Below are 20,372 nucleotides of genomic sequence, written 5' to 3' on the forward strand. Positions count from 1 at the left end.
TAGTAGTTTGTACCTCTTAATCCCCTACCCCTATCTTGCCCCTCCCTCCTTCCCTCTCACCACTGGTAACTACTAGTTTGTTCTCTATATCTGTGAGTCTGTTTTAAACAAACAAACAATTCATTTGTTTGTTTTATTTTTTAGATTCCACATATAAGTGATAATATACAGTATTTGTCTTTCTCTGTCTGACTTATTTCACTAAGCACAGTACCCTCCAAGTCCATCCATGTTGTTGCAAATGGCTAAATTTCATTCTTTTTCATGGCTGAGTAGTGTTCCATTGTGTGTGTGTGTGTGTGTGTGTGTGTGTGTGTGTGTGTGTGTGTATAACATCTTCTTTATCCATTCATCTGTTGATGGACACTTGGGTTGCTTCCATATCTTGGCTATTGTAAATAATGCTGCTATGAACATTGGGGTGTGTATCTTCTCAAATTAGTGTTTTCATTTTCCTTGGATATATACCCAGGAGTGGAATTGCTGGATCATATGGTAGTTCTATTTTTAATTTTTTGAGGAACCTCCATACTCTTTTCCACAGTGGCTGCACCCATTACATTCCCACCAACAAGTTTACGAGGGTTCCCTTTTCTCCACATCCTCATCAACATTTGTTAATTGTGGTCTTTTTGATGATAGCCATTCTGACAGGTGTGAGGTGATATCTCACTGTGGTTTTTTTCTTTTTCTTTAATTTATTTATTTATGGCTGTGTTGTATCTTCGTTTCTGTGCGAGGGCTTTTTCTAGTTGTGGCAAGCGGGGGCCACCCTTCATCGCGGTGCGCGGGCCTCTCACTATTGTGGCCTCTCTTGTAGCGGAGCACAGGCTCCAGACGCGCAGGCTCAGTAATTGCGGCTCACGGGCCCAGTTGCTCCGCAGCATGTGGGATCTTCCCAGACCAGGGCTCGAACCTGTGTCCCCTGCATTGGCAGGCGGATTCTTAACCACTGCACCATCAGGGAAGCCCCCCTCACTGTGGTTTTGATTTGCAAGAAAAGGAGGAAGAAACAGGAAACAGTATCCTTAAATACAGAGATTCTTCCTAGTTAGGCCCTGTGTTCCAGAGTTCCAGGCATCCTTATCACGGAGCAGTGACAGAGTCTTGCTAAAGTGACTGATGCCAGCCCTGATTTAGGGGCCAGTGTAAACCAGGCTGTAGACTAGACACACCCAGGACTGGAGCTGGACCAGAGCCCAGCCTTCTTGATTCCTAGTTGAACTGTCTCTCTACAAGATGGCACAGGAAACAAATAGTTTCAGGGCCCTATGTAAGGCCAAGCTTTGGGGGTTTTGATCAGCTTTCTCTATTGGTACAGTTGAGGGTGTTAAATATTTCATCAGTTTGGTGTGGGCAGCAGCATTAATCCTTTAGTGGCTGGCTGAATTGTGGCAAGAGCAGACAGGGTGGAAGGACGTAATCTGGGCCTGGGGACAGCAGCTGTTTCCCACCCAGAGTGGTAGCATTTCTATCAGTATTTTTATGGGTGTGAACTGGCTCTAATTCTCTGTGCTTCAACCATAGCTGTGAAAAGAAACTCTGACCTCGAACACCTGAGGCTTCAAAGACATAAGTGCAGATCTGAGTGATTACTGTCTGGCTGTTTGAAACTTTAAAGAAAGAAAGAAACACACAAACAACTTGAGATTTTGCCCAGAAACAGGGATTTGTGTTTCCTTGTATATCAGACTTTCAGGTCTCTGTTGAGATACAGGAAAACTTTGGCTCTTCTCCTCTCCCCAAACACTGGACCGCCCTACGAGCAAGGAGGATTCATCTTCCATCCTTGAGAAAGAGAGTGCGATCCTGTGGCTGCCACTGCAGAGTGTGAGATGGCTGAATTGTAGGGGTGGGCACCTTAGAAGCGAGCATTCATACGCCGATCACAAAGAGACTCATCTCCTGATGAAAACATAGCATCTAATGGCCCTTATTTTGAATAATTTTAAGGACATGTTTTGAATTTTGTAGGATTTGGATGAGGTTTCTCTATAATTATTGATACTTCCAAATTTCAGAGGGCTTTTATTTTTTTTCCCCTTCAAGGCTTTTCAGGCCTATGAAATTGAGAGCTGATAGGGATCTAGGGGTAAGTTTGGACATAGATGTGGATTCCAGTTGGAAAACGGAATGCTTGCAGGCTGGATGATCAGCAGAAAGAAAAGTCATGGGTCAGAGTCAGAGGGGCCACACACAGGTTCCTGCATGTGAGGAAGCCCCACTCTGGCGCTGCCCTCTTCTCCCCTAACTCCCTATTTCCCCCCTTTCCTCTCAAAGCAGCATCTTCCTGGCGGTTGGTCATGATAAGGCAGAGCTGCAATGCTCTCCCAGGTGTGGACGGTGATCATGGTGACTGTGGTTTCACTTTTCTGTCCTTGATCCTCATTGGGGTAGGCTTAGGCCTCAGGCCCTCATAAGAGATCGCTTGAAACATTGTCTATTTATTTTTTTATTTTAAAAACTTTTTATTGGAGTATAGTTGATTTACACTGTTGTGTTAGTTTCGGGTGTACAACAAAGTGAATCAGTTTTACATATACATATATCCACTCTTTTTTTTGATTCTTTTCCCATATAGGCCACTACAGAGTATTGAGTAGAGCTCCCTGTGCTACACAGTAGGTTCTTGTTAGTTATCTATTTTATATAGAGTAGTGTGGAAACATTGTCTATTTATTTCTTGTTTCCTTGGCTTCTTAGTCATTCATGCCCCTGGTGGCTTGGCTGCCAGACTCTGCTGAGAGCAAGTGCAACAGCCAAGGGATCGGGCTGCGGGAGGCTTTCTGCCCCATTTGAACTGTATGTTTCTGTGGGCACAGAAGTCAGAGATGGCCATCTCGAATCACCATGGCGTGGCTTCTAGGGAGCCTGGAGCACTTTGTTGTCTCTCCCCCGCCCTCCACCCCCATACCCTGTGCGGTCATCGGCTCCTGTCCCTCCAGGAGAAACGGATGGTTTATTCTGAGTTACTGGAGGGAGCTGTGACGAGGGGAACATGAGGGCTTGCCGCGCAGGCAGTTTAACCAGCAGAGTCTAGCCGGCTGCTCTCAGGCCTCTGCTCCACACCAGCAGTTCTTGGCCTCTATTCTCAAGCGCTTAAGCCAGGAGGGGTTGGGGACCCCTGGCAGGAATCTTTTTTTTTTTTTTTTTAATTTTATTGAAGCATAGTTGATTTACAATGTTGTGTTAATTTCTGCTGTACAGCAAAGTGATTCAGTTATACATATTTTTCATATTCTTTTCCATTATGTTTTATCACAGGGTATTGAATATAGTTCCCTGTGCCTAGCAGGAATCTCACCTTTAATGACTGGGTGCCAGGGCCCCAAGCTGTTGGTTTTCACACTTTTCCTTTCCTCCTCCTGTGGCCCAGAGCCTTGCTCTTGCAGTGGGGCGAAAGGAGGGGCAAGATGGGTGGAAACGGAAGCGCTTCAGGGGGGAGAAATCTGCCGTGGCAGCGGGAATCCTCTCTCCGTCGGGCATCCCTACTCTGTTCTGACTAGAACTTCAGCGTCCTAGAAACCACTTTTCTGTTTCCAATGTACCAGGTCAGCTCTCAGGCCTGGCTTCTCTGATATTTCATTGTTTGAGGTCTTCCTTATCTTGTCTCACCTCACCACTCCTACTAATTCTTCAGGTCTTGGAAAAGTCATTTCTCCAGGAAGCCATTCTTAATTCTTCCCACCCCATTCCCTACTCCCAGGACACTCTGTTATATACTCCCTTATCACCCTATTCTTCCCTAGCAGATCACTCATCACATGTTTCTGTAGAAACATGTGCTCCCTGATATGAGAGGCAAAGTATAGGTCTGTCTTGTCCACAGATTTATCTTCAATGCCCAGAACTTGGCAAGCTCTTCAAATATTTAAATGAAAGTGGACTTGGATTTTCTTAAAATTTTTAGGTAATGTATTTGGAACTAATTTCTTTTGGTCAGGGGACAAAGGGGAATTTGGTTTGGGAGCTATTGAAATGGAAGCATCTCTGTCCAGTACCTAGCCGAATACATGGGTCTGAAATTCAAGTGAAAGGTCATCTTTGGGGAGAAATAGATTTGGAAGTCACTAGTAAGTCCTGGAAGGTGGCTTCCTATACCCCGAATGTTGCTACCTGAACAGTCTGGATTTGGTGTGACAGAAGAATAGAGGTAGAGGAGATGGAGGACAGATTTCTCACCCCAGTTAGATTTTCTGTCTTGTGGATTTACCCATTTGTTTTTCATCACAGAAATGGCCTCCACCTTCAACCCCCGAGAATGCAAGCTGTCTAAACAGGAAGGGCAAAGCTATGGCTTCTCCCTGCGAATTGAGAAGGACACTGATGGCCACCTGGTCCGGGTGGTTGAGAAGGGTAGCCCAGCAGAGAAGGCAGGTCTCCAGGATGGAGACAGAGTTCTTAGGATCAATGGTGTCTTTGTGGACAAGAAAGAGCATACGCAGGTAAGTGGGACACTTGGGGTTCTTCTGCTTCTAGGATCTCTTCAGTTCCCACATCTCTGCTGATTCTAGTTTTGGGGGTCAGTGGAGACTTCCTGGCTGCCACTGGCAAGGCAGGACTCCTTTAAGGCTATATTCTGCCGGCTAATCAAGTCTCCCATGATTAACCAAGAACTGTAAAAATTATTCCTAGGTTTGAATAGTGTCAGGTCTAATATGCATTGCATATTTGCTACATGAAAGGAACTGTACTAGGCAATTTCATATTCATTATTTTGTTAAATCCCCACCGCAACTCATGAGGTTCATGTTACTATTTCATAGATGAGGAAGTGGAGGCTCAGTCACCTTAGCTTGCTAATGTGTTCATGTAGTGAACATGGGGGAGGGTCTGACCTTACCCCAATTCTGTCTGCCTCTAAGTGGGTGCTCTTTTCACTGTACTATGCTGTCTCCATAGACCCAGGAGGACCTGTTGTGCTCTAGGGCAGCATTCGTCCCTGGAAAGGACCAGCCCTAGTAAAAGTCCCCTGGGCTAGGGTTGGGCTATACTCTAGATTACAGTAGTGCTAGAGGCCCAGCCTAATCTGTACTTGGATCTCGGGAGGGGCCTGGGCAGAGACGGCTGGGGCACGATCTGCTAACTATTCGGGTGTCAGGGGTCAGCTAGTAGAATCTCCAGGGCCAGATAATGAGCCAGATGGTGAGCCCTCCCCCGGCCCCCACCCCGGTGGTTGAGAGAGGGTTATTGGTTAAAGTTAATCTTTTTCTTTCTTCCTCCTAGGTTGTGGATCTGGTCAGAAAAAGTGGGAATTCAGTGACTTTACTGGTCCTGGATGGGGATTCTTATGAGAAAGCTATGAAAAAACAAGTAGATTTGAAAGAGTTGGGTCAAAGTCAGGAGTTGAGTTTGAATGATAAGAAGCTGCCCTCTGTGATGAATGGAGGAGCACAGACTTGGACGCAGCCACGGCTCTGCTACCTGGTGAAGGAGGGGAGTAGCTATGGCTTCTCTCTGAAAACTGTCCAAGGTGAGCTTGAGGGTAGGGCAGGGACAAACAGCTTTCCAGAAGAAAGATACTGTTATCTGTTAATGACTCCTTTGACTAATTTTCAGTTGCTATGGAGATCCAACAGCAGCCTCTCTCTCCCTTTCCCTCCCTGGCCTTTCCCCTGCTTTGCACAGTTGTGCAAAGAGGGATCAGGACATTGGACAGCAGCACTGTGTGGGGGACACTGGGCACTCCGGCCCCCCCGGGTTTGTCAGGCTGAGCCTTTGAGGCCTGAGGGTTAGAGGGTTGATGCTTCTTCGTGGGTAAAGATGGAGGGGAGAATGGAGAAAAAGAGGCAAGAGAAGGGAGGTTCTCCATGATAGCCACTCTTGAATTAGAATGATATCTCTTTTCATCTCTCAGAATGCCCAGGTAGTCACTTATTCAAAAAATTCTTGAGTACCTATTTATGTATCAGCCACTGTTACAGTTGCTGAGGACACTGCAAAAATCCCCACCCTCCTGTGGCATTTAAATAGTACCCTCAGCTGTGGCCAAGCTCTGAGGTGACTTCCTGACCTCTAGCTGAGAGGTACAGTGATTTGAGAAATCCCAACCATCAGAAAGCACTAGAAGTTCTGTTTCTAGAATTTCAGAGCTGCAGGCTGACCCATGCTCAGTTGACCATGGTTTTCTAATGATTCCACTGGGATTGAGGTTGGAACCATAGCTGTGTTAGCCTTTTGGTTCCACCTCTAATGTTGCTTCTTCCCTGTTCTTTCTGGTATTGGAGAGGTACTGATAGTGGGTCATAATTTGTTAAGTGCTAAACAGCAGACCAATAGTAAATATAAGAGGTATTTCTCAAGTTTGTCAGTTATTAAAACACAGTGATGTAGGTGGTCAAGGGAAGCTTGGCATTTCTCAGAGGTTGGTTATCAGTAAAATGGTAAAAACAAAAAAAAAAAAAAGAAAAAGAAATTGTAATTCAGACTCTACTCATTTGGCCTTTGTGTAATGTCCATGGTGAATGGTTTAGGTTAGCTTTATAAAGAAAATCTTTTCTTCATGACAAATACATAACAAGGTAACAGGAGAAATGTTAAGTATTTAAGGAAGCAGAGTTTAAATTACTGTTATTCTTTGCAAATTGTTTATGTAGTCATTATGAAGCTACCCTTTGCCTAGGCTGATATATTAATATCTTGAAAGAATTGACAGCATTTCTTTAAGAAGCACCTAAATCATACCACCTACTAATACACAATGACTGTGTGGATACTTTCCTCTCCTCCTGTGCCTCTGCCCTCTTTAGCCTGCATCAGTGAGATTTATTCACTCCACTGGATGTGGTGGTGGGGATAGCATTAATTAAAGAGGACAGAATGGAGCAGATGCCTTCTAATTCTACAAATGCAAAGAAAGGGAGTATGACACAGTGATGCAGTGTGGGCATGATTTGGTACTTTCTGGTTCAAGAAGCCAGTGCCACCTGAGATTGCTTCTTTGCATTTAGTTGGGCTCAGAAATCCTATTCAAATCAACAAAAACCAACTGAGTAATGGCTCTGTCACGCTTTGCGCTATAAGCTCTAATTGTCATTCTAGATCAGAAGCCAAAGCCTATTTGAGTTAGCCCTAAAATTCGAAGTTCTAATTTTGTATTATTGGGAGAAAACCCTTTGCTGTTGGACTTTCTGTGTAATGGAGTTGTGATGCTTGTTCACCTGCTACCCTCTTTCAGGTAAAAAGGGAGTGTTCATGACTGATATAAAACCTCAAGGTGTGGCTATGAAAGCAGGAGTCCTGGCTGATGATCTCTTGATTGAAGTGAATGGAGAGAATGTAGAGGATGCCACCCATGAGGAGGTGGTTGAAAAGGTATATCCCAAAGGAGTACTTTTCTTACCGTATCTTTCACTCTGCTCTCATTGGAAGTGACAGGAAGACAGGAATGGTAGCTTATGATGGGAGAACTATCATAATGGGAAGCTAACCCTTTGTATTAAGAGCAAACAAACTCACTAGTGGTATAAAGTGTTAATATAGGGTTTTGGAATAAGGCCTTTGCTAGTTTCATGTTGTCTTGAAGAAAAGTGTTCTAAAGGACCATTAACTTTATCTTTTGGATCTTATTTGTAATTGATTGGAATTAATTCCAATTTAGAGGGGGGTTGGAATCCCCCTCTAAATTTATAATAAAGTGAATGTTGAGCCAATGTTACTAAAATGTTTTAATACAAGCTGGAAGATAACCAGTGTGGTGATGAATATTGAGCTACACATGGGGAGTATTTGAAGACCTGTTATATCCCAAATCTTATGTCTAGCATGGTTCCATGACACATGGAAAACACTCAGAGGTTTTTTTTTTTAAAATTTATTTATTTATAAATTTTTAAAATAAATTTATTTATTTATTTTTGTCTGCGTTGAGTCTTCGTTGCTGCACGTGGGCTTTCCCTAGTTGCGGCGACTGGGGGCTACTCTTCGTTGCGGTGTGCGGTGGCTTCTCTTGTTGCGGAGCGTGGGCTCTAGGCGCGCAGGTTTCAGTAGTTGTGGCATGCGGGCTCAGTAGTTGTGGCTTGTGGGCTCTAGAGCACGGGCTCAGTAGTTGTGGCACACGGGCTTAGTTGCTCTGCGGCATGTGGGATCTTCCCGGACCAGGGCTCGAACCCATGTCCCCCGCATTGGCAGGCAGATTCCTAACCACTGCACCACCAGGGAAGTCCGTCAGAAGTTTTCCTTTGGGGTCATATGGAACCTTGAAAATTGACCAACTTTATCTTCTCTTGGTAGAAGGATCTTTCAAAGTAGACCTTTACTTTCTTTTTCAAACTCCTTTCCTAGTCTTCATCTATGTGCCTTTCTGGGTACACAGCTTTCACTTGGGTTCAATTAGCATTTGTGTGGGTGAGGTCATACTTAAGAAGGTGAAAAACAACAACTGTATGAGGGAAGATAGATAAATACCAGTGAGGTGGTAGAAAACAGTATTACAGCTTAAACTCAGGCCTCACATCTCATATTTCCTGTTGAATCTATAGACTGTGTGCCTTGATAAAGAAACTTTCCTATTTCCCAGCATCATTCTTGGAGATTGATGTTGGTCCTCACCTGTGTATGTTGTTGCAGGTGAAGAAGTCCGGAAGCCGCGTCATGTTCCTGCTGGTGGACAAGGAAACTGACAAGCACCATAGTGAGCAGAAGATAAAATTCAAGAGAGAAACAGCCAGTTTGAAACTGCTACCCCACCATCCCCGGGTTGTGGAGATGAAGAAGGGAAGCAATGGCTATGGTTTCTATCTGAGGGCAGGCCCAGAACAGAAAGGTAAGGCACTAGAAGAGCAGAAAACCTGGCAGTGTAACCATCCAATTCCTCATCCCAGTCTGACTCTAGAGTTCCATTAGGCCCCCAACCCCCCATCAGATTCATGAAGGAAGTAGTAAGAAACTAGAAAACATAGCTGGGTCAGTTTAACTCCGTGCATATGGGTGCCTGATGATGGGCATCCCTAGGTTTCCACAGCAGAATTATAAGGCAGAATTTTGGATCTGGGCAGTAGTATGCTGGTAAATTGGCTCTCTGGAAAAAAAAAAAAAAGCCCTAATTTTTAGCATGTGTTGTTTTTTGTGGTGTAAATACTCCCACCATGTCTGATTTCAAGCCACCAACATGCTGTCACAGAATGCAAAGTTGAGAAGTGTTTTCATGAGCTGGTGTGAGGCAGCTCCAACACATCCCTAGATCTGAGGCAGAGGTGTGGGTTGGGATCTGGGACTTGAAGAGAGCCAGGAGTCTTTCTGGTTCCTTGTAATTCAATAAGGAAAGAACTAAGGTCCTCCTACAGAAGCTGAATACATTAAAAAAATGTAGGTTCAGGCCATGCGAACTGTTATTCACCCAGAAGTTGCTATTTTCTTTTCATCATATATTTATATTAATTTATGAAACATTAATTTGGTTCATATAATGTGAAAACATCCTTAGGGCCCTTGAGAATATCAAGTGAATCAGACAAGAATTCTTCAGTCAAGAAGCCTCTTGTTTAGTAGAGGAGATAAGACATGTGTGTCCATAACTGAAGGTAGATGGTGAGAAGCACCTTAGTACAGGGCAGATAGAATACTGTGGAAATTCAATGTTGGAGCAAGTTTTTCTCACTAAAAATGTACTGGGAGGCCTCTTAGTAAAGGCAGCACTTGAGCTCAGGCTTCGTAGTACGAATAGAATTTGGGCAAGTTGATGGAGTGGGGACAGGAAGGCCAGTCCATGAAGACAGGATTGTGTGAATAAAGCAGGAAAACACAGGCACAGTTTTATTGTCATCTAATGTGTAGCACAGAAAACCAAGTTAGAAAGGTTGGTAGGCGAGAAATAATGGACCTTTAGTGCGTGTTGAGGAGTTTGGACTTGTTTCTATAGTCAGTGGGGAGTTAAATGCTTTTTTGAACAGTGTGAGAGAGAAGAAAAATTAAGCCTACAGTGTCTCGGGGGCTTTACACATCTCAATTACTCCTAATAATTCTGCAAGAATTGCTGAAATTGAGGACTTGAAGAAGATAGGATAATTTCTATAAGGTCAAACAGTTAGTTGTGGTACAGCTAGGATCAAATTCAGGTCTGTTTAGTTCCAAAGCCCATGTTCATGCTGTTGCCCTGGGGAGTGACTCGGTCAGACATTGCATCAGGATGAGTCTGGAGGCAGGTCTGCATTGGAGAAGGCGAGCATTAAGACAGGGAGAGCAACTGGTAAGGTGCTGTGGCAGTTTAGGGAGAATTTCAGGTAGAGGATCTAGGACCCGAGAAGAGGAGATGTATAAAAATATTAAGGTAGCACTGAAGGACTTGGCTGATTAGACACGGGGAGTGGATGCTGAGGAAGAATCAGCTGCTAAGTGTCAGTGCCTGGGGAGATGGTTCTCCCACTAACAGGTGACCAAGATGAGGGAGACGGGCCAAGATGATTTTTGGTTTGGATACCTTACATTGGAGGAATCTATGGGATATCCAGTTGGAGATGCCAAGCAGCTAGCTGGAAAAGTGAAACTGGAGCTTGTTAAAACTGAATGAAGGACAAAAAAAAGTGTGAGAGATCTGGAGGCATCTGGTGAAGATAGTTTAAGTCACGAGGATAAGGCTAAAGACACATCCTTGTGGCGTGCACACACAAACGCGTTCACAACTGAATTTGCCCAACTGCTACTAAAATGCCAGCATGGGTTTCCTAGGGTCTGAATTCTTTGGTTTTGTTCATCATTCTTCCCTTCCCCCTTTTTTCTTTGCGGCAACTTCTACCTAAGATGTACAGGTACAAGTATGCACACTGACTTCCTGGGGCCTTGCTGACCCTTCTTACTGCTGAGCATGCTATTTTGTTAAGATTGAATCCCAAACACTTTTAGTAACAACATTCTTTAAAACCCTTTCATTATTAATGGCTGGGTTTGTTCTTGGAATGAGTTCTGACCAAAGAATGAGGCTGGATAGGATGTGTATAGACATCCTAGGGTGCCAGTGGGAAGGACAGGAGTTGTACTCAGCATGCCTTTTATATCTATTTTATAAGGGCCTTAGGTTCCAGCAGAAATCCCCCAGTTTGTTTTTTAGTGGTTTTTCTGATAATTTTATTAATTTTTTTTTGGTTGGGGGGAGTAGGTCAAATCGTTAAGGACATAGATTCTGGAAGTCCAGCAGAGAAGGCTGGCTTGAAGAACAATGACCTGGTGGTTGCTGTCAACGGCAAGTCTGTGGAGTCCCTCGATCATGACAGTGTGGTGGAAATGATTAAAAAGGGTGGAGACCAGACTTCACTGTTGGTGGTAGACAAAGAGACGGAAAACATATATAAGCTGGTAAGTAATACAAGGCCACATATTCATGAATTAAGGTTGGGTCCATTCAGTCATGCCCTCAAACTTTGGCTAAGTTACCACTTTGATCTTCATACTGGAAGGGGCATAAAATCATCATCAAGGCTGCATTGAAGCTCAAATTGGTAGAGATAAGAGAATGCCAAGTGATTGGTACATGAGTTTTAAGTCCTTAGATTCAAGATTTTGAAAGAATTTGCAAATATAACTGGAGAATTTCTCTTGGTGACCTGGGAAAAACCTATGAACAATAGCCTGGAAATAAGCAGATGTAGCCCTAACTTTCCCAAATAGGGAATAATTGGATTTTAAACTATAGACCAATACATTCTATCAATCCCGTGTAAAAGCCTAGAAAGGATTATTAAACAGTTTATAAGCCCTTAGCAAGGGAGTAGAAACACAGATTCACCAAGACCAGTTGGTGTCAAACTAACTTTATTTCCTCTAATCACAACAGCTATTATCTGCACATTTTAAGGTTTTTATAACACCTTTGTCACAAGAACTGAGGTTCACTCTAGCTTAGCAGACATTTGGGGGCCTCCTAAGGCACCATCTGCCTTGCTGGGTGTTGGTCACAAAAATGAACAAAGATGAACTTGTTCTATGTGATATGCAATAATAGAAGCATCCAAAGGTGTATAAGTGATATAGAGGGAGGAATATTATGAGAGGTGGTGGTAGTACTAGCCCCCCTTTTTAGATGAAAAAAAATGGAACTTAGAGAGACTAAGTGATGATTGATTGGCGAAAGTCACACAGTTTAGCAGACTGAAGCCGGTGTGTGAATGCAGGTTTTATTATGCCATAATCCCTCCCAGCACATTTTGATTAGATATTTCAAGACACTTGTCTTGATGACACTCTGCCCCTATCCAAAAAATGCAATTTAAGGTTACATTAATTGACACTTGGCTTCTGGAGATGGTAGTGTTACTGTACTGAGTTGGTCAGACTATACCTGAAATTACCAGTAATGTAATCTTGGGTAAGTTACCCTCCTGTGCCTGTTTCTTTCATTGTTAAGATGGGCGTAGCTACAGTGAAGGGTGGCTATGAGTGTTAAATGAGTTAATATTTAGAGCATTCAGAATAATGCCTGGCACATATAAATGTTTGTTAAATCAACATTGTGTCCAGTTCTGAGAACCTCACTTTAAGGCCAGTGTCAAGAAAGGTAACCAGGGCAGAGGTTTCGTAAGACACTACGTGAATATTTCGCTTGAATAAGCATAGACTTTGGGGAAGAAAGAACATCTTCAAGAATTTGAAAGGCTAAATGGTAACTATGTAAGGTGATGGATGTGTTAATTTAACTTGATTGTGGTAATCATTTCACAATGTGTATGTCTAGCAAATCATTATGTGTACACCTTGAATATATACAATTTTATTTGTCAATTATACTTCATTAAAGCTGGGAAAATATATGAAGCAAAAATTGACAAAATTGAAAAGAGAAATGGTTCTACAATAATAGTTGGAGACTTCAATATCCCACTCTCAATACTGGACAGAACAACCAGACAGAAGTCAGGAACTAGAGGACTTGACCAACACAAACCAGCCAGATCTAACAGACGTACACTCTATCCAACAACAGAATCCACATTCTTCTCAAGTGCACAAGGGATATTCTCCAGAATAGACAATATGTTAGGCCACAAATTAAGTCACAATAGCCAAAAGATGTAATCAACCCAAGTGTCCACTGACAGATGAATGGATTTAAAAAGTGTTATATATATATCTATATACTATCTATCTATATCTATCTATCTATCTAATGAATTTGGAAGGCTATTACGTGCAGGAAGTAGACTTATTTTTGAGGTGTTCTATGGGGCACAGCTTGACCAAACAGAGGAGGCACAGGGAGCTAGCTTTTGGCTTAAGGACAACTGAAGCTGCCAGGAACAACCTCTGCAGAGCAGGGAGCTCCCAGTTGGTGGAAAAAATCAAGCAGAAATCAGAAGGTCACTGCTGTAGCTGTTGTAAAGGGAATTCTGGCAACAAGTCCTTTTCAATGCCTCCTAAACTTATGACAGCATGACTGAACTATAATTTTAATGTTTTGGTTAATATGAGAGAAATTGGACCTAAGAAGATGCTTGTTGCCATCTTCTTCCTCCCTCTTCACTACCCCCTCCACCCCAAAGTAAGTTCCATAGATGGGTAGGTGGGAGGTGGTTGGATCTTTGATATATATCAGTGAATAAAACAAACACCTAAAACAGTTCCTGGCACATACTAGACACCCAAATATTTGAGTGAAGAATGAGTAAAAACTCATTAAGTGTTTCATGTTACTGTCCTCTGCCTCAAGATTAGCTGCTACTGTCAGATACAGTTGATTTGCTTGTTTGGGTAGTGACATCAGTGGTATTTTTGCATGTGATGAGTCACTTTGACAATTTTCCACATTCTATTTTATTTTTTAAATTTATTTATCTTTGGCTGCATTGGGTCTTTGTTGCTGTGCATGGGCTTTCTCTAGCTGCGGCGAGCGGGGGCTACTCTTCATTGTGGTGCACAGGCTTCTCATTGTGGTGGCTTCTCGTTGCAGAGCACGGGCTCTAGGCACATAGGCTTCAGTAGCTGTGGCTCGTGGGCTCTAGAAGGCAGGCTTAGTAGTTGTGGCGCATGGGCTTAGTTGCTCCACGGCATGTGGGATCTTCCCAGACCAGGGATTGAACCCATGTCCCCTGCATTGGCAGGCGGATTCTTAACCACTGTGCCACCAGGGTAGTCCCAATTTTCCACATTTTTTTTATTATAGATTTATTTACTTATTTTTGGTTGTGTTGGGTCTTCATTGCTGCACGTGGGCTTTCTCTAGTTGCGGCCAGCAGGGGCTACTCTTTGTTGTGGTGCGTGGGCTTCTCATTGTGGTGGCTTCTCTTGTTGCAGAGCACGGGTTCTAGGCACATGGGCTTCAGTAGTCGTGGCACAAGGGCTCAGTAGTTGTGGTGCACGGACTTAGTTGCTCCGCAGCATGTGGGATCTTCCTGGACCAGAGCTTGAACCCGTGTCCCCTGCATTGGCAGGCAGATTCTTAACCACTGTGCCACCAGGGAAGCCCCCAATTTCCCACATTTTAAAGAGAAAGAAATGTGGGAAGATTTGCAAGTATATCATTGAAAGGTCTGAAGTTAGCTGAATTGGGTAACTAGCAGGTTCTGTGCTGGTGCTACTTTTGATGAGAAAGGAAGATGTGGTCTTGGGGTTAGTAAGACAGATGATACCAGGACCCCAAATCCAGTTTTATCCAGGTTGCTGAACAGTATGATTTGGGGCAGAGCACACGTACTCATTTTCAATTGCTTGATTTTCTACTCATTGCCTAACAAATGTCCTGGATGCTTGTGGGCAATAATTTAACTACTGATCCAAGATCTTACTATACCCAAATATACCCTTTTAATTCTCTCAACTAAAACCCACACTCAGCTAAACTCTTCATTCTGTAACACAAACCAGTCATATATTTCCTGTTCTCTGCCTCTTTTATATTTGAGACCATCACTGCCTTCTTCACATGGATGGTCTGGGAGTTGAGATGGATTAGAAGTATTTAAAGGTAGTGAGGAGTCTGGCTTAACAGAAGTGTCAGCTAATGGTTACAATAATAAATAGTAAAATAAATTGAGTGCAGCAGATACAGGACTGGAGGGGGAGTGGGAGAAGCAAGTAGTAAATGATTGGAATTGACTTTTGTTACCATATGTGATCACATGATTGCCAACCTCCTCTACCCCCTCCCAATTAATTACTGCGTGTAATTCAAATAGTGATAAAAATAATGTCTCATGTTTCACTTTCTCTAATGTGTTTAAGGAGCTCTGAAGAGTTCTGAAGACCATCTTATTGAAGGGGAAGGGCCAGGTGAACCTGCTCTGCATGAGGTACTGGGCAAGTCACTCAATGTCTATAATCTCCTAACAGGGAGATTGCCTATGGTTTGTGCAGTGACTTGCTCACTATCATGGAATCAGAATAAACTGGCAGTTCTGTTAGACTTATTTTTGGATCCTTGTACAACATTCTATACTGCTTTTATTTTATATATATTTACATTTGTTTACATGTTTACACTCATTACTCTATAACCAAGCTCAATCTTCCTTTATACCTTTTCTGTTTGGGGTAGTAGAGAAATTTTACAGCCCACAGCCAGATGTATCTGGAAGAGGAGTGGAACATGGAGGATACCTTATAAATTAAACCAGCACATTTAATAAAGTGTAACTTCTCATACTTATAATTAATGGGTTTTTTTTCCCCTTTATTTTCAAAAGGCTGGCTTTTCTCCATTACTCTACTATCAAAATCAAGAACTGCCTAATGGGTCTGTCAAGGAGGATCCAGCTCCTACTCCTGCTCCTCTGGAGGTCTCAAGCCCAGATACTACCGAGGAAGTAGCAGATCATAAGCCTAAACTCTGCAGGCTGGTCAAAGGTGAAGACGGCTACGGCTTTCACTTAAATGCGATTCGGGGTCAGCCAGGCTCATTCGTCAAAGAGGTATGGTGATCTGGTTCCGGCAGCCCAATGAACAGTCACAATTAGGAGAGTCCCAGTTTCTCCCACTCACTGATGGCTCAGTAAAAAGGTTACATTGAAGGCTTACACTGAGGGTCTCACTTGGGTTCAAATAAATGCTGTTATGGTCTTGTACCCTTTAAGATAGGTACTAGTACATCCTAAGCTCACATCTTTCATTTCTTAAACATCTGTTCCACCTAATTGTCTCTATAGATACTTTCAAATCAAACACTGTAAACAGAGTGAGCTGACATGACTGTAGTGGCAGTCACTAATGATTCTGGGAGTGATACTTGTTTGCTTCTGTGCATTTGGCATAATGCCCCTACCCTGCAGGGACTGACAGTGAGAAGACTATCTCTACAGCTCTCAAGCTGGGAACAAAGAAGGCGGACCTATGAAATCTAATGCCTTCAACCCAGAAGACATATGATATTCAACCACTGTGACACTACTCATTTGAGTACGGAAGTTGTAGCTTTCATAAGCAGAAAAGCAATAGAGCACCATTCTCAACTTCTCTACCTCAAGGAGAAATAATAACATGATTAAGAATAAATTCTCAACGTCCTCATCTCTCCTCTGAAGAATAGCTAGTCTAACATTCTGTTATCTGTGTTTGGAAGTGATAACTCAGAACCTCTGCCCACAGGTACAGAAGGGTGGCCCTGCTGACCTGGCTGGGCTAGAGGATGAGGATGTCATCATTGAAGTGAACGGAGTGAACGTACTGGATGAGCCCTACGAGAAGGTGGTGGACAGAATCCAGAGCAGTGGCAAGAATGTCATAGTCTTAGTCTGTGGAAAGAAGGCCTATGATTATTTCCAGGCTAAGAAAATCCCTATCGTTTCCTCCATGGCTAATCCACTGGATGACACCCCTGATCCCGAAGAAGGAACGCCAGAGGAGTCAGAGCAAGACTCGCACACGGCAAAAGAACGAGTGAGTGGTGATACATTTCTTTTAGTGATCTAACTAACCAGAGTCTGCTAAAGTCCTTAATAAGTGCACCATGTGTCTATGTTTACCACAGATTTCCTAAAATACTAGAAAATTACAGTGTAAAGAGAACTAGCAAATTCATTTATCGTGGCAGAGAGGAGATGGTATAAGAACAGCAAACATCTTATTTTTCATAGCATGGAGTTTGATGGTAACTTATCAAAATTATAATGGGAACCACCAGAAGAAACGGAATCAGACTATTTATGTACAAATTCTGGATCTACCATTTATCAGCCTTGGGTAAATGGATTTATTCTCTGTGCCTCAGTTTCCCGACCTATAAAACAAGGATAATTTGTCAGATTGTTATCAGGATTATATTAATTATGACTGTTAAAGTGCTTTGAGCAGCGCCTGCTTCATAGTAAGCATGAAAATGAATGGTGGTGGTTAATGACAGTATTGTTTTTAAAATAATTGGCAGATATTCAAGTTTTATTACTGGGGAAGAGTAAGCATTATTCCGTATGTATTTGGATTAGATAAATTCCTTGGTAAGTCTCAATTTCTTTTCACAGGTGAACTTGAGGTCCAAAAGTAAACTGACCTAAGTTCATAAAGAAAATGTATGGCAAAACCAAGACTCTAAAAGTTTTATATTTTTTCTGTTACATTATTTCTATTGATTGGTAATATAAAAAACAAATACTCATTTTTAATGAATACATGCTGTCTTAGTCTGTTTGGGCTGCTAAACAAAATAGCATAGACTGGTTGGCTTATAAACAACAAACATTTATTTCTCACTGTTCTCGAGGCTGGGGAAGTCCAAGATCACGGCACAGACAGATTCAGTGTCTGGTGAAGGACCTCTTCCAGGTTGCAGACTGCTGACTTCTGGCCATGCCTTCACATGGAAGAAGGGGCTGCAGAGTTCTGGGAGGCCTCTTTTATAAGGGCACTAATCTCAATCATGAGAGCTCTGCCCTCATGACCTAATCACCTCCCAAAGGCCCTACCTCCTAATAACATCACCCTGGGGAACAGGATTTCAACTTACCCATTTTAGGGAGATACAGACTTGCAGACCATAGCATACACGAGAGCCATTGACCTTGTATACTAGATGTCTTTAAAAAATTCTATAATAACTCTATAGGAAGTCATTATAGTACTATGCTAACTTTATAGAAAAGAAATTATATATATATGGACATTAAGAAATGTGTTAGTGTCAAACAGTAAACTGGAAACAAAGCCAAGTATAGAATTCAGGTCACCTGGCTTCTAGTGAGTGACTCTACTCCCTGATTTAAGTCATGCAACTCTAGAATAGATCATCCATCTCCTGATGTTCACACTCTTACCACTTATAGATCCTTTGTTTTCTTTTGCACAGGCCCACAGTACAGCCTCTCATTCTTCTTCCAATTCTGAAGATACAGAGATGTGATGAGAACAAGCAATAGCTTTGGCTGATAGCTGTTTCTGGGTATTTAATAGGAATCCTTTCCTAAGGAATGAGCTACCACCGGTTTACTGTCTCTGTTAGAGAAGAACTCCTCTGGAAACCAGTTTGTCATGTGTGATTGTCTTCTGTTGTCATCTGTTTTAGGGGCGGCTACTGCAGATAGCTTATTTATGGTCAACTTAGGAAAAGTTAAGGCAGGAGCCAGATGCTTTTCATTTGATTTCTTTCAAGCTTCAACTTAACTACATTTCTCTGTATGCTGTTGTCTCTTCTGTAGGTTCCTAGAGCACCAAAGATGATTCATAAATTTGTATATGTGAGAACTGCTAATTAAAGTATCTGAACAGATAAGCCTATTAAAATTATCCTTTGTAAGAATGTTGTTGTTGCTAAAATAAATGCCATTAAAAATGCCTTTTGAGTATGCTTAAATTTTGCCTGTTAGCTGATGTAACCTTAATAGTGCTTTTGTTTTTGGTAAACTTTTTATGCTTTAACCTTCATGTTGCCTCTAGAAAACCAAAACACAATAAAACTCAGAATAAGATCTTAGTAATAAAAAGAGACTTCCTGGTAATAAAATTCAGGATTTTCTTAAATTGCATATCTGAGTGTTCTACAAATTTTCCAACAGCTTCCTTTTACAGATGAAGAAATTGAGTCGTAGGATAGGAAAGTGACTTATTCCAGTTAACAGTTATTCATTGTTTTACCCCACAGCACGAGGGGCAGATGAAAAGAAAAAATGAGATATCATCACTGCTTTGAATTTAGAGTAATTCACTTTTAAATAATAAGTTGAAAGGAAATCAAGAAAAATGACATACTTTGAAGTCTCTCTTGGTAGACTCTAGTTCAGTTGCATACCATTCCTTCTCCAGGACAGATAACCTCTTGGTTATTTTAAGGGGACAGGGGTTGGGGAGGAAGGGTGGGATGCCAATTCATATTAGATCACACAAGCATAACTTTTTAACCAAGCTATCCTTGATAAAATGATGCTAAGTCCAAAGTGTTAACAATCTCTGATTTTAATGATAGTCAATCTCAAGGGAACGTCATAACCTTCTCCATGTGATCCTTGACTTGAACAGAATCTCGTGTTTGGCCCAGCTACCTTAGATCTCGCTTAGCCCAGAATTCCAGTGTATTTTCTCCCCTTAGTTTCTTGGCTCTGTCCAGTCCCACCACCCAGCATACTGCACCAGCCTCAAACCCAAACAGGGTGCTCTTGGCTGAGTACTAGCTTGAGTTACTTCTCTCTCTCATTTCTGTGATCATGAGTAGCTGATGCTACTCATGATCACAGTATCATCTGAGGAGGAAGGTGTGAGCTGGAGGTAGAATATGCTACCACAGCATTTTGTTTGTTTAAAAAATGTTAGGCCCCGGTCCCCTCCATTTTTTCCCTCTTATATCCAAATTCTGACACCACTGGCCTGTAGCAGTCTGTAATAGGCATGAGTTCAAGGTGCCATATGCTTCTCTGGTGCCTGTTTGTGGGCCAAATAGAGGAAGAGTATGCTGGAGAGAGCACTGACCAGGAAGATGACATCAAACCACCGGTGATAGAAGTTGAACTGTAGCTCTCCAAGGACTTCGGTGACTATGGTGCGGTACTCCAGAGGCATGCTCATTCGGATCAGCAGCACAGAAGAGACGAAGTACATGCCCTGTAAGTCAGATTAATCCAGAAGTCCCTTTGAATGTAGTGACAGACAAGTCCCAGGACATTGTTAAAATATTTAAAAGTATAGAACACATTTCTGGCATTTTACAGCTGTACACATAAAGCTAGTTCCTTAAACTTACCATTATCTGTGCTAATAGCAGGACAATGACATTGGAGGACTTACTGCTGGATATGGCATAAAAGAACTGTCAAGAAAAGGAGGAGAGATGAATTTATACAGTACTGCTAGATTCCTGTGTCAAAAACATTAAGTAGTACAGTTAACATTTAATTAAAAATGTCTCTTCCATGCCACAATCCTGTATAGAACCATTCATATGATTAAGGCTATAAATAAGATATTTAAATAGACTGCCCCAAAAGGATCCAGTTATACTTTTCCCATATGGGTAAGTTGGTGGTTTTAGG

General features: G+C 42.3%; 2 protein-coding genes and 1 long non-coding RNA gene across 9 annotated transcripts in view; 1 reads left to right on the forward strand and 2 right to left on the reverse strand.

Annotated features, from left to right (window-relative positions):
- Window positions 1–18,684, forward strand: part of PDZK1 (PDZ domain containing 1) — a 41,694-nt gene extending 23,010 nt beyond the window's left edge. For 2 of the 3 annotated variants that reach the window (XM_082367637.1, XM_082367636.1), the window contains exons 2-9: window positions 4,234–4,445; window positions 5,227–5,473; window positions 7,178–7,314; window positions 8,569–8,764; window positions 11,093–11,289; window positions 15,609–15,833; window positions 16,507–16,797; window positions 18,200–18,684. In XM_082367637.1, the coding sequence (XP_082223763.1) occupies window positions 4,236–4,445; window positions 5,227–5,473; window positions 7,178–7,314; window positions 8,569–8,764; window positions 11,093–11,289; window positions 15,609–15,833; window positions 16,507–16,797; window positions 18,200–18,253 (1,557 nt within the window). In that variant the 5' untranslated portion in view covers window positions 4,234–4,235 and the 3' untranslated portion in view covers window positions 18,254–18,684. Of the gene's footprint in view, window positions 1–4,233; window positions 4,446–5,226; window positions 5,474–7,177; window positions 7,315–8,568; window positions 8,765–11,092; window positions 11,290–15,608; window positions 15,834–16,506; window positions 16,798–16,888; window positions 16,979–18,199 lie in introns of those variants that run through there. The other variant, XM_082367638.1, reaches the window with a different exon arrangement.
- GPR89A (G protein-coupled receptor 89A) overlaps window positions 8,794–20,372 on the reverse strand; it is a 55,159-nt gene continuing 43,580 nt past the window's right edge. For 2 of the 5 annotated variants that reach the window (XM_082367660.1, XM_082367658.1), the window contains 2 exons: window positions 20,084–20,149; window positions 19,285–19,944 (listed from right to left, as the gene is read on the reverse strand). In XM_082367660.1, the coding sequence (XP_082223786.1) occupies window positions 19,738–19,944; window positions 20,084–20,149 (273 nt within the window). In that variant the 3' untranslated portion in view covers window positions 19,285–19,737. Of the gene's footprint in view, window positions 9,020–19,284; window positions 19,972–20,083; window positions 20,150–20,372 lie in introns of those variants that run through there. The other 3 variants (XM_082367659.1, XM_082367661.1, XM_082367662.1) reach the window with 3 other exon arrangements.
- Window positions 17,432–18,234, reverse strand: LOC309616983. Its single transcript, XR_014237701.1, has 2 exons — window positions 18,168–18,234; window positions 17,432–17,707 (listed from the first exon to the last, which is right to left on the reverse strand). It is a non-coding gene; the product is annotated as an uncharacterized lncRNA (long non-coding RNA).

This window comes from Balaenoptera borealis, assembly GCF_965194805.1.
Source record: "Balaenoptera borealis genome assembly, chromosome: 1".
NCBI classification, from domain to species: domain Eukaryota; kingdom Metazoa; phylum Chordata; class Mammalia; order Artiodactyla; family Balaenopteridae; genus Balaenoptera; species Balaenoptera borealis.